This window comes from Pleurodeles waltl, chromosome 6 (genome assembly GCF_031143425.1).
Source record: "Pleurodeles waltl isolate 20211129_DDA chromosome 6, aPleWal1.hap1.20221129, whole genome shotgun sequence".
Taxonomy (NCBI): Eukaryota; Metazoa; Chordata; class Amphibia; order Caudata; family Salamandridae; genus Pleurodeles; species Pleurodeles waltl.
The window spans coordinates 1,255,101,455-1,255,116,133 of record NC_090445.1 but is presented as its reverse complement, the minus strand read 5'-3'; the positions used below and the strand labels follow the sequence as shown (position 1 = coordinate 1,255,116,133).

The following is a 14,679-nucleotide window of genomic DNA, read 5'->3' as shown; positions in this document are numbered from 1 at the left end:
ATATAAGTGGGTGGTGGATGGGTAAGAAGGACAGAAGAGAGATGAGTCTCAGAGATGGTGAGGGATGGCTGGAGAGTTCATAGAAAAAAACAAAACATAAAACATGAAGGTCAGAAATAGAAGCAGGATAAGAGTAGAGTGGGATGGAAATCTCCCTGAGAAAGGATCCAGAGGCGAAACAGGTGAAGAATATTATAAAATGGTAGGTGACCTGTCTGCCTTTTATTAATGGCTTGGAGAACACGTTGACTTAACTTTCCACTCCTCTTTGTTGAGTTTTTTTATTGGCAAGGAGAATTCATATTATATATTTAGATAAGTAGAAATAAATATGCGAGGTACAATTTGACTATTTGGCTAAATGGGTAATATTGCCATTTAAAGCACTATGTTGCATTTAAGTTTTTGACCACAAGTTTTTTTTTTTTTTTACTGTACTTTCTTCCATAATTCCTGGCACTGATTTCACTCCGTACGGCCAGTGCTTAATTTGTGCTTGTTGTTTCTAGTACAGAGCACCAGCACTTATTTTTGATGGTCGGCACCTATTTTTCTGCCTCAAGCATTTACCGCTAGTAAAAGACACATATCGGAAAGACGGAGGAAGAGAAATACGAAAAAGCGTCACAATGAGGGAAAGCAGAAAGATGCAAGAGTGAGTTGAAGGGTCAGGGAATGGCTTTAAATAGATTAAAGTGGCCCAAGGTGGCTTCAGGATTACGCTGCCTCAGTATTTCGTGTTTGCACATTTAATTGCAGCAGCTGCTTGTTTAAAAGGAGGGCTTTGGGCATTCACACATTTTTATTTACAAATTAAGCACTGGTACTGGCACAGAAGCATGGCAAATGATTGCACCAAGATCCAAAGTCAGCCACTACGACACAATAATCAATCACATCCCAGATGCCCACATAATTGTGGAAAAATCTCCTGGTGGCCTTAGATGGACACTAGTGGGGTGGCAGGGAGTAGACATTGGCAGATGTCAAAGATGAGGTCACCTTTATCACTTCTGAACAACACAACAGCTTCTCATTCTATTCTTATCCACCGCTCTTCCTACTGATGGATTTACCACGTTCTTAAGGGTACTCTATAAATGTGAGAAGCCACAGTCGTTCTGTTAATCAAGGTGTAGAAATAATGTTTGGGAAGTGATCATTTTGTGCACATAAATTTAACATGTAACTATCTTTCTTCTGCCCACAAATCATTTTTATTCCTTGCTCAGCTAACGTTTTAGTTCAATATTTCTTTTTTCAATTCTTACCCTCCTATTTCACCTTGAGCCTGTAAGATTTTTTGTTTTACAGTTGGTATATAGTGTAAGCTCTACCAGAACATATTGGAGTGCATTATATTGGCACCGGTTACATTATTTAAGGTCACATTCATTTTTTAGACACTGGAAGATTCAAAGGCAGATTTACTAACAAGTCATACAACACAATGCAGCAAGACAGGGCAAATGCATGACAGGACGAGGGCAGGAATGAGCCATATTATCCACAATGATATGGTGTAAACCTGCTTTCTCTCTGCGCCGGTGCACTCAGTGTAGCCTAGCACCAATGCAGGTATCCTTGCTCCATGGTGAAATTGTGGCTGTGTTACAGCCTGGATTGTTTTTGTGCCGGAAGGGATACCTTCCTACACAAAAGCAACCCTCTGAGACTTTTTCCTTTTTTCCCTTCTTCTAGCATTCCATACTTCCTTAATATGCACTATAGCACCACCGTCCTTATAGGAGAATCCATGACTCTTTGTATCATACATGAAATTGTAAACGATTGTAGTGGTGGCACTGTACGAGCACCAGTAAGTAGGCCTCAGATCAGCTCCAGAAATTACGCACATAGTACACTCTATTACTTGTAAGAAATGGGACCAAGCGACCATCTGTCCATTTACTTATCTCCTTGGGTGCTCCCGGCCTTGAGAGTCAGTGGTCGATACAATGTATAGTGGAGGCCAGGTGGCACCCGTCAACAATGTCCATCCCATTTATCTTAAATTCTCGATATTTTACCATCTATTGTCCCTTTAAGCTCTGATCTTACTCCGAACATTTCATCATGTTATCCTATTAGTCACCGTTTTTTAGGGTCGCATCCGCTCTCGCATGCATATCTCTAGCGAGACGCTTTAGGTATTAGAAAAGGGCTCGGAGCCCCATCGATGTCACGTCAGTGTCTTTCATTGGCAAGTTGGCTTGCCTGTTAGAATCCGCTTCTTTTGATTAGTGGAAGGCACGCATACGTCATGCCTTTTCAGGTGGTTAGCCCTCCTCGAGCGCAGCGACCAAATACAGAAAACATGCGAGGCTCGCTGGGTTTGTGGACTACTTTTTCTTTATTTTCACAGCGCGATCTCGAGCTGGGCAGAAGTCGAGCGCTTCGCATACCATTGACCTTGTTACACAGTTAATTGCACTTTTGCCGCTTACGTTCATAATTGCACTTTTGCCGATAGGTATACGTGTGAACTGTAGCAGCTGTTTTTTTCTTTTAACGCAAGAAAAATCAGGATGGGAGTTTACAACTGTGAACAGCTGTAACTCCGACAAATGCGAGACCCTAGTGCACTGCAAATGCTTGTTTTTATTCTCGCGCTTCTGCAGGTTCCATCCCACGTACGGCAAACTCTAAGCGTCTCTCTCTCTGGTTGTGTTGTAGTTCTTGAGAGACTTGAATGAACATGGCATTTCGAATAATTAAATAGAATATATTTTATGTTAACGCTGAACTGCATTGAGCACGGCGTATTTTATGAGAAAACCATAAGCATAACACATAAAGTAAATAAAAAAAGGAACGTATATATCTCCGTTACGAAAGGTGAACCGTTCCTTAAAACCACAAGAGGGCCCCCAAGGATAAATGTCAAATTTCCTAAAAAAGCGTTTTCGCATACTACAATTTGATCTTTTTATTTTTTAAATCATAGAGGATCGCCTTCGTTTGTACCATTTTAGGTACAGAATGCATACCAGATCTTACATACAATTGACTAAAACGCCCAATTTTAAATATGAACATTAAAATGTTAGAGTATTCTAATTCAGCGACACCTTGACCTATTTGTACCCTTTTTTTGTATCATTGGCAGAAAGTGACCTGCAATACATTTTTCCCTCAAATTAAATAGTTCAAAATTCGAGCTGCATGTTGCATACCAAAATATCACCCTAAGATATGTGCCTGTGTTTCAACACAAAGCCCAAACATTTTGAAACGTGGTATGTCAAACTGATGCGGACTAGCCAAAGCAAAAAAGCGGGTTCATTGATAGGCGGGTATACTTGAAACGCCCCGCTCTCCCCCAGATACCTCTATGTCAAATTTACCCTTTTACCTCCCACATCTACTAGCCAGATTCTCCTTATGCTTAAAGCTGGTAACCTTTTCTGCACTCCCTCCTTTTCCCTTTACTCCAATGATAAATATGTAGCTCTGAGCCCTACAATGATAACCTTCCATCTCTAAACTGTTTGATGTCTCTCTCCTTAATGCTGCTTTAATCCAAAGATTATCTGCAATGCCATAAGAATTGTAACTCTGACAGGAAGCTCATCAATTTAGTGCTTTGTGAGTGTTCCCAGTGCCTGCAATGGAAACCCCTCCGTAGTGTGTCACCTGACCCCCTACGTAGCATGCAGCCACGCATCCACGCAGCACGCACCCCGGCGGCCGGGCTCGGCTGAAGGGTACAAATAAAAGGGGCTGCGGACCGCTCGTGGCCACACTCCAATAGTGTACATCTGTTTATTTTCGACAATGTGCCAGGCCATCACCACAAGGTCTGCGCACCTCTACATTGGAGACGAGGAGGTAGCCTGTACCTTTACGAACATCCTCTTTGTGGTGGCGAGCCTGCCTACGATAAAAGCTGTGCTACCAACCCACAAGCTGTAGCTGCTGTGCTCCTGACTGATTTCCAAATGTTGACCTGCTTGGTAGCTGAACTGGCAGGGAAGCACACACTAGCATCATGCCTGGACCCATTAGCGCGTGCACTGAAGAGACGTTTAACCGACACTCCGGCTTTGGAGCTGCAGCCGCATGTGAACTATTAGTCCTGGCTCTTTGATATACCTATTTAAAAAATTGTTGTCCAGAGATTTTCATTTTTGATTTGTGCTTATGTATCATTAGAGAAGTAATTTATCTTGGGTAGACATTGCCAATCCGGGCCGATTTTTTTCTGGATGACATTTTTAAAAATGGTGGCCGTATAGCAGGGATGATGTAATATTTCAGGAGCCGTGATCCTATATACTCCATTTTGGTGTCAAAAAATAGGTATTGGTGGTCAAGTAGTCTCATGGGGATAGAAAATAACTCCTCAGAGCAACCCTTCCTCCATTTTCCAAAATGGCAGCTCTATATTGATGTGTTTTAGCCATCATATTGACAATTTATTTTAATATTGTTTTTGCTTCAGGTTTTCTGTTGATTTAAAGTCATAAACATGAGCGAAGAAGATGGTAGCAGAGGACCTTTACCCCCTGACAGAGTGTTGTTACCCACAAAAGTGTCATATGCCAAACTAATCTGAAAGAAAAGCTAACATCAACTGTGACTGGACAGAAGAGAGTTCGAGATGCTGCAAAAATACATCAAGAAGAAGATCACAAAAGATTGAAAGTGGTGGGTGAAGAAGATCTAATGTTTTATCTTTGTAACAACAAGTGTTACAAGTCGTATACAATGAAAAAAAACCTGGAAAAGATTCATAAAAAAATAGCAGAAACCAGTGAATCACAACAAGAATCTGAGTCTTCTGAGAAAGCGACGACAATCAAATCCATTGCCGATCCACTTAGAAGATCGATGGCTACCCCTCGTCTACCTCCAAAAACTGAACAGAAAGCAGAAGATCTTCAATGTGTTAGATGTGGTTTAGCCAGAACAAGGGCCAAGAGATTGGTGAAAATACAGAGGGGCATATTTAAGAAAAGTGGCGCTGCACATAGTGCAGTCTTTACTGCTCCCCTACCGCCACCATGTGTTCGCCGTATTTATAATACAGCGCACCATGGTTCATGGTAGGGGGCAATAGTGTCATTTTTTATGACGCTATTGATGTACTCTAGTAGTGCCAACATTTTGGAGCTACTCCTGCAGAGTACATAGGGACCCATAGTAAACAATGGTGTGGCCCCTTTTAACGCTTGCTCAGAGCAGTCGTTAAAACTGCCAAAGAAAATGACATAAGGAAATCTGTTAGAATTCCTTGTGCCATTTTTTCGGCCACTCTAACACCTCCTTTGCATACATTATGCCTGGCACAGGGATAATGTGGTGCAAAGGATTCAAAGTGGGGCAATGCATGTGGCGCAGGGATTTTGGCCATGTTGCGTAAAAAAAATGATGCTAATGTGGCGCAAGGAGGCGCTAGGGTTTCTTCCAAGATGAAGTTTTGAGCCAAGTAGCTGAACTAAACAGTGAGGTGAGTGTTTTTGCAGTGGATTTCTATGCTCACCCAAACTGCACGCGTGCATACATTTGACAATATGAACGTAGAATGAACTCCCAGCAGCAACGTAACCACCAACCTTCAGTTTAGTTTGCACTCTTTTAAAAAGCAAATAATGTTTTTAAACCACTCTTGAGTGCTGGATGTGGGTTCACACAGATAAATAATTGTCAACATTGGTGAAACTGTATTGATCCATAATAATGAAATTCAGTTTTTTTCTGGTTTGAATGTACGATGACAGAATTTGTTTTAGTCAATCTAACAAAAAGAATGAGCCACTTGTGATGTTCTTGCTGCCAAAAAAAGATCACATATTGTACTAAAATCAGCAGGAACCATTTTAAGAAACACCCTGAAAGATTTAGATTTTGGATAACATGACATATTTTGTGATGCCCCAGAGCTCCGTCAGTCATGGGAATCAACAAGAATGCCTGACATTGTCTTGACATTTTTCTACATCACTGTTTAATACCAGCAAAACAAAACTGTTACAAACTAAAGTTCTTGAGTTTGGAGCAGCCGCTGACAACATTGATGATAGCTTTGAAGATATTAAGCAAAGATGTGGAAGACAATCTCATGAACAGATAAGCTTATGCTGTGCAAATACATTGTCTTTTCCAAATCATGTTTTATTAATTACATCACGTAAAAAGTAAAACTCTGCTACACACTATGACTGCCACGCAATCTATGACAAGTGCACAAGTAGAGGGCTAATCACTTAACTGAATAGGATTAGTGTATTAACAAGTTATAATAACATAGTAAGGAGCAGGAACTTGCTAGCAGTTCATGCTGTAAAATCTTGTGAATCCGACAGCACACCACTTCCAAGTCACTTTAGCGGGAAAGGATTTACAATTGCTGCTCTTGATAATTTTGGTTTTGAAGACAGCTCTTCTTTGTCAGGAACATCCAGCACACATGATAGTGCCATGGTGCTTTTTTAAGATTGTACCAATGAAGTAGCTGTTTGAAAACAAACTGTATGAGCTGTAGCATTAAAAAACAGAGCTGTAAACATATAACCCAACTGCCTTGCCAACATGTGCAAAATCACTACAAGCCATCAACCCATCCCATTCTACCAGAAAATTTCAAAGTGGCTGAAGACTTGGATCGTCTTCTACCTGATGCTGGGATTTGCAAAGCTGATTTAACAGAATTTATCATATCACTTATTCCATGCAGACTTAAGGAAGAAAAAAAGCCAGTTCCTCTGTTGGCTCGAATTAATGCTCTGATCTCCCAGGATACCTTCCCACTGAAGAAGGTTGCGTTTTTGCCAGTAATACCATCTCCATTCACAAACTACGCAACAGTATACACAGCTATTAAAAAATGTCCATCATGTGCGTGCTCAGCTTGAAGACTTAGCCTATCCTGCTAATTTTCTGCGATGAAGGTGTATTCCGTTTTGTAGCTGACATTTTTATGAGTAATCCAGTAGAATTTGATGATCTTTATCCAATGATGGATGTTTTCCACATGACAAAAGTTGCTTTGTGGTGTGCAGGAAGTTATCTCGGTGGATGTGGCATAGACAATGCACTTATTTGAGGCTGAAATCTTTGGAAGCAAAACTGTCCAGTAAGTATTGAGCGGAACTCGTTATGTTTGGTCATTACAAAGTATGCTCATCATATCTGAGGCTATAAAAACATGCATTGGAATGCTTTCTGGAAGAAGAATGACCATTACGTTTTGCATATCTCATCTCAGAAGTGAACAAAGCACAGGATGCACTTCATTCAAAAGACATAATGCAAAGCCAGGCAATGTTCAATACACTTCAAAATCAGAACACCTGCAAACCTAGTTCGTAGAGTTTGTCAAAGAATGTGAAGGAAAATCAGAACTTTGCAAGTACTGGGAAAATGTTTTACACATGATAGCTGTAATGAAAAAACTTAGGGCCATATTTATGAAATAGGGCACCCAACTGCGTTAACGCTGTTGTGCATCATTTGTTTTTAACGCCATTCCTTAAAGCCATCCATGGTCTATATTTATGAAATGACGCACAATGGCGCTAAGGAATGGTTAGCGTCACAAAAAAAGGATGCTAGTCGGAGGGGGATGGAGTAAGGTGGAATGGTGCTTGTGGGTCAGAAATGATGCTAGAATGGATAGCAGCAAAATGTTGCTGCTAATCAGCCCAGTGTCATTTTTTGACACACAAGCAGGCAAAAAAAGACTTCTGTCTAAGTATAGAGGGGAGTCATCGCCACCACCCCAATGCCCACCACAGGGGACCAGTTTCCCCTGGGCAAGCTCTACATACCCAGTGCCAACCAGGGGGCCCCATGTAAGGGGCCCCCAGTGGCATACCACACACATACACAAACATTTACCTGCAACTTACCTGGGATGGGCTCCCTCCTACTGTAGTGTCCCTGTGGTGTGGGTGGTGGTGTTGCTGGGGGATGGGGTGGGCATCTTTGTGCCCATTCTATGGTGTTTCCCCATGGAAATGGACCTACCGGCACTTTAATGCCTGGTCTGACCAGGCATTACATAATGGCACTAAGAGGGTTTAGCTCTATTATTTTGGTCTGCCTTCCACCCACACGTCGTTTCTGCACCGAGAGTTGAATATGGCGCTAGGGAGCTAGCATCATTTTTAGGATGGGAAAACCTACCTTGCATCTCATTGACACAAGGTGGGTTGGAGCATCCTAAAAATGGCGCTAACTCCAATATTTTGACGTTAGACGGGTCTAGCGTCAAAATATAAATATGGAGTTAAGTTAGCACCACTTTAGCCCCAAAATAAATGGTGCTAAGGTGACACTAAGCTTCCATAAATATGGGCCTTAGTACATGCTGTTCAGGAAGGAGACTGCAAGCTGCACGTGAAGACTGTGGAGTCATTGATTACTGTGTTTTGTAAATAAACTACCTGAGATATGGGTCCTGGTATTTGGAAAGAGTGATGAAGCTAGAGGTGGAAAAACCATACCTCTGCAAAATATTCTTCCAATTACATTTTTGGGTGAAAGACAGAGATGGTAGGTTCAATGCTGTGGCTCCAGATATGAAACTGGAACAGACGATCCAGCGATCATAGAAAAGCTCAATTGGAGTTGTTGGTCAGACACGTAAAAGTGAATATGTTGCTCAATGGCAGTTAGTTTATCAAGAAGTCCTTTCTATTTGCAATGTTTTCAGAGAGATGACAAATTCAAAATGAATGGACCATTGTAAAACTGTTCCTCACCACAAACATGTGAGAAAGAGAGGGGTACATTTTAATAAACATGTTGACATCCTTCTTTATTTCATGCAACAGCAAGAAAACCGTTTTGAAATGACTGAGAGCGTGCAACACCACAACTGGATGACCAAACAATATGTGGCTAACGATATAAAGACATATCTACTAGAACTGGAACATGGATCGAAACTATAAGCAGAACTGTAGCAACATAGATTTGTATTGAAAGAGAAAAGCTGTTTGACATAATCACTAAAGCTAAACTTCCACGCTTTAATTACCATAGTCAGAGTTTTGTCCGACCAGCTACTACAAAACAGTTTACAAAAAACAACATTCACAAGTACATAGAGAGATGGATGTAGCAAAAGAAAGGGGTGAATTTATGAAGGACATTCTGTTGCATGATCATCTTCCAACAAACATATTATTTGATGGAGATGCTGCAACCATAACAGTGAAGCACAAACTCGTACAAGAGCTCGAAAGAAATCTTTCACCTGAAGAATTTCAGTTCAAAAAGGTGTCCTTGTTGAAAACTGCTGCTTTTGTGGATTATGGGACATGCTCTGTGGCACAGTGCACTGCATTTACAAGGCGCCGTTAAGCCACTTTTTGTGGCTTAACTCCACCTTGTAAATACGGCCCCTTCACATGCAGCACTTTGCTTGGACAGCGTGTTCAATGGGTGTTGCTGTGGGCATTCCACAGCAAAACTCATTGCATTTTGACACTGCCCCAGATATATGAGATTTCGTAAACCAGAAGCAGCGCCAAAATCTAGCTGCACCTCAGGGGTGACATTAGCAAGACGCAACAAGGGGAAATGCTTTCATTTCTCCACGTTTTTCACTCTTTCTATGTGTGCTACATTCTGCAGCACTCATAGAAAGAGCAATTCACCATTGAAGATTGTCTTTGTGCAGGAAGGTATTTCCCCCAAAACACAGCTATCCTTGTACCATGGCGCAAGGGTGCCTGCATTGGCAGCTAATTTAGCTCCCTTGCAGGGGGAAATATAGGGATGAGCCGTATTCTAGTAAATACGGCACATCCCTGCATTTTAAAAGTGACGCAGTGCGGCACTGCCAAATCTGGTGCAGTTGCCGCACTGCATCACTTCTTGTAAATATGCCCCTATATGTCACAATTGCAAATGGTCAAGATTTCATTGATGCAAAACTTCAGAGAGGTTGCTCAGACTGTTCTGCAGATATCAAAGTCAGTGTGCACTTTGCAAGAACTGCACACTGTCTTTGACAGTTGTCTTGAACTAACTCTCAAAGAACGTAAGAGAATCAGACAAATATCTACAAGTGGAATAATTGACCTTGCCTGCATCACAAATTCGACACCTATTCCTGTGCAACTTGATAAATTCTGGTCATCAACATCGAACAAGATGAACTTGGAGATGCTAATTCACCAAAACATTGCTGATGCTCCGTGAACACTGAATTTCCGAATATTGCAAGTGGGATGATTGTCAGTGAGGAGCTGGTGCCTGCAGAGAAATATTCAAAAGATACAGGCCATATTGTTCAAGAACTTAACAGCAAAAAGGAGTAAGCTGACCTTCGTGGTGTGCCACCTGTTGAGTGGGCTGTTCGAAATGGCTCCAATTGAGACATTGTATTGTCAAATGACAAAGATGTTATTTTTGTGCTACTTAGATTTGTTGCAGTGTTCATACGTCAAGGATTGTCAGAGTTATGGAAATTTTATGGAACAGGCAAGAAAATACACTTAATCCTGCTTCATATTCTGTACAAGAAATTTGTGTTGATGGGCGTCCAGTTAGCAAAGAGAAGAGTCGCACTTCATTGGGGCATTGGGTCAGATATGGCCTATTGTCAGTCTCAACTGGAACTTTATGCAGAAGAAATGGTGAAAGTATTGAGGCTTGAAGACAAATAGAACCCTATGACTGCATACTTATTGTCCATATCTGATGTCACTCATAAGATAACTGCCACTGGAGGCTTATAAATGTACGCACCAGGGTGGTGTGGGTGTAATGGGAATAACCTTCCTCTGATAATATTCCTTTTCATGTGGCCTTTCTGAGGTGGAGATGCGGGAATGGGTATTATTAATGTTTGTATACGCTGTTTCTTACCTGCGTGTGAGTTGTTATCTATTGCAAAACAAAATAAATAAAAAAAATGTTAATATGAACACACAAGGCCAGATTGTATAAAGTGCACTCGAGTTGGGCTAATTTGGACTAGTTCTCTGCAATTTCACCATAGTTCTGGCCAGTTTTTACACAAGTACTTGGCAAGCACCTGGATGCCCTTTGGGTGATGTCGCGCCATACAAATCTAATTAGCACAACATAACATTTTGCATTAGTTCTATGGAGTATGTCACTGGCTCACAGTAATTCAGCACTAGTACCAAGCACTTTTTTTATTGATTTCATGTAACTTTGCACCGGGATGGTGTAATTTTGCAATGGTATTAGTGCAGATGTTGCTTCATTTTACGTGATCTGGCCTCTTATGTTTATGCTGGGTACTGGAGGAGAAATCACTGCAGTACAGAATCGCCAACAGATACTTAGGCATGGCTGCTGCAAAAGCTGTGAATGGAAAATGCCTAGCTTATAGATTCACAATTCGGTCTTCATGTTTCATTTCCTCCCTCAAAAGGTCCTAAAGTCCCATGCATGTCATAGCATTTTGTTAATCCTGTTAACAGTTTCCACTTGACTAGTGAGCACTGCAATAAAATGACAAATGCATCAAAAAGATATTCTGTACAAGAAACTTGACCCTGAGATGCCCAGTGTTCTTATGAAGGCAAATATTCTTATGGGTGATGACACTATGAGCAAAATTGGAACAAAGCTTGAAGGTTTAATTAACAGCTTAACCTATGAAGTTTCTAAAATGATTTTCTGAGACAGAAGACAAATGTGACATAGAATACCCTGTGTGTGTGTGGAAAACTAGTTTCACATTTGACGCTCTTCGGTATAGTTGCAAGTGGGTGATTGTTATTGAGGAGTTGGTCCCTGCAGAGATATATTCAAAAGGTACGTGCCATATTGTTCAAGAACTTAACAGCAAATTGGAGGAAGCTGACCTGATCTGTTGGTAGATCAGTGGGCAACTGCTTTGCCCACAAAGACACTTTTGTTACTTATAATTTATAACGTGCAGTTCTTCTAATATTGCATAGTGTGGTATGAACCTCCAATAAGAAGCTGCATGCAAACTGCAAGTCATAGAATTAGAAACATATTTTTTCTCAAACTTTCGATATTATAATATTGGTACTTAAGGTTCCTCTGGGTAGCAATAAAATCTCATTAGTACAAACAACTCTGACTTCTGTATAATTTTTCACATCCAGACTTTGTGCTTCTCTAGACCAAGCACTCTTAACATATAGCTCCTATGCTACTCCTACATTTTGTACCCCTTATTGTCTTATGTAATATTTCCTGAATATTGGTTTACACACTGGTATGATTCCTTGTCTCTGTGTAATGAGTGTGAGATTGTAAGTACTCTGACACTCTACATTGTGACGAGTTGCACTGTAAAAGGAATAAAAAATGAAATTATTAGGTGCTCTTTAAATTGCCACTATTGATATTTTCCACACTGATAGATCTGATGTTCCTACATTGCATGCATATTTCTTACAAACAGGGGTTGAAAAAATTAAGCAACCTTGCCTCCAAATTAAGGTTTCTCTTAAGAACTTGTCCAATCATGATAAGCTGAGTGCAGTCGTCCTCTTCACTGGATTGTTTTGGCGGTGATATGCTTCAGGTACCCCCCAGCCATGATGAGACTACAACCAAATGAGAGCTGCTGGCCCTTTAGGCGTGACTGTTTGTACTGGGCCCAGCTGGGAGTAAAAATAAGACCCCAAGAGCCCTGCAGGCTGATACTCTGAAAAGAAAGCAGACAGTGTGAAGGCATTGCTGAATGTGCCCCGGTGTCAGCAAATTTCATCGGGACAAATTTGGCATATTTCATTGGGTCCACTCTGGATCCAGCTTTAGAATAGCTGCCAAGTCTGGCTGGATCCCTCATAGTTCATGCACTGGATGCATGACTATATTCTTGTGGGCTTGTTCATGATCATAGGCAGCACCAACTATTCATAATAAATGCTGTTTGTCTTGGTGAACACTGATAGTGACCATTATATAGAAGCACAAATGGTCTCTGTGAGTTATTACAGTCTGAATTGTGTTTGTAAAAGTGAATGCCTTTTTGACTTATAGCATGAGATTTATGTTGGAACTGTTTAACTCTACATTTAATGGGTCACTACTGAGTTATCTTTACTGCTGATGGAGTCTACTAGGCAGTGAGTTTCTGCACTCATTTGGTAGCTGTGGGTGTTAGGATTGTAATGAATCTTTTACTTTTATGTTTACTATAACAGCTGGAGGCATTAGATGCAGACGAAGGAGAGAATGGCAGAGTATGGTATCGCATAGTCAGTGGTAAGTGAAACCCGTCTTCAAACTTTCAGTGGCTGCTTCTGTTTCTGCTTGTGCAGATGTCAAAAATGTTTTGTTCCTCTAAATGTTTCTTTGAGCCCACAATCACATCATCTGTGTCCAGGCAGTAGACATGTTTTCTTTAATCATTGACCTTGCCTTGAATTAACCTCATGCTATTCTTCATTAATATGTTAATGCATATTGCACATAACAAAGTTAGATTAGAATTTACTGAAATGGAAACGCCACATTGCGAGTAACACACATTAAACTATTTGTTTAAGCAAATAGGAATATGAGGGATTTACCCACATAAAAACTAAGGTAGTTTGGCCCATATTTATACTTTTTTAACATCGCATTTGCGCTGCTTTTTGACGCAAAAGTGGCACAAACTTACGAAATACAATCATATTTTGTAAGTTTGTGCTGCTTTTGCTTAAAAAAAAATGACGCAAATGCGGCGCTAAAAAAGGATAAATATTGGCCTTAGTTTCCTAATCCTAAAGGTAGCTGATTGCCTTTGCTTAAGCAGATATTTTTAACTACTAAATTCTCCACCCTCCTAGGTAATTTCTAGGCATGCAACAGCTACATATTATTCTATTACGTTGAAGCCTACCAGACAGTTCAGCTGTCTAGCTTGCTAAAGAAATCTTGGGGAGATTCAGAAAGCTGATCTAGAAGTGCATTCCACCTATTGCTTACCATTGGCTTTGTGGTTTGTAACTGACATTTTCTACCTTTATATTTGCTGGCTTTATTTGCTTTAGGCTGTCCAGCTTGAGTTCGTCCCTCCCATTGCCCAAACCTTGTTTACTTTATTCTTCCACAAACTCAGTTTCTATAATCAAGCTTTTAAATCTTGTTCTTACCTTGTCACATTTGCTGTGCATTCAAAGACAGATGCCACATTTCAAGCTCTCTTTTCTGGGGGAGCTTGGTATTTACTATTTTTTCTCTGACTTCAAAATGAGAGAATTGATGACAATCCTGCTGAGTATACATGTGAGAGGAAAAGGTTTAGGATGTTGTTTTCCTAGCATACAAAAAATGAACTGTGCTGATGTTTCAGAATATATCAGAATTAGTTCAAATGATGAACTTTTTTGCAGTTCTGAGGTGTGGTGGAAACAAATACTTGAACACAATCGAAACACATCAATACACTAGGTGATGATATTTGCACACATTATTATTTGTGTGCAGTAAAACTGTGTTGGTGCAAATGTAATGGTCATTTCAATTGAGAATGTGGTGTCTGTGATGACAGTGCGCTACCACACATGCATGCACCACACTACGCCACTCTTATCTTCTACACCACTGCATTCTATGAGTCTCCACTCCAATCTGCATCTCTCTTATTTAAGACACTCTATGACCCTACACTTGACTCCATGCCACTTGAATATATATCACTCACACCATGAAACAGCAAGCCTCGCCACTCTATACCACTCTACTCCACTCCACACCACTTACCCCACTCCATTCTGCCAC

General features: G+C 40.7%; 2 protein-coding genes across 2 annotated transcripts in view; one reads left to right on the top strand and one right to left on the bottom strand.

The window, feature by feature from the left end:
* The window catches only part of LOC138301758 (cadherin-23-like), a 1,629,754-nt gene extending 1,616,570 nt beyond the window's left edge, over positions 1-13,184 (top strand). Inside the window, exon 27 of the mRNA XM_069242267.1 lies at positions 13,116-13,184. Coding sequence (XP_069098368.1) covers positions 13,116-13,184 — 69 coding nt within the window. The remainder of the gene's footprint in view (positions 1-13,115) is intronic.
* Positions 1-14,679, bottom strand: part of C6H10orf105 (chromosome 6 C10orf105 homolog) — a 193,043-nt gene that overhangs the window by 109,523 nt on the left and 68,841 nt on the right. The gene's annotated exons all lie outside the window — the stretch shown is intronic.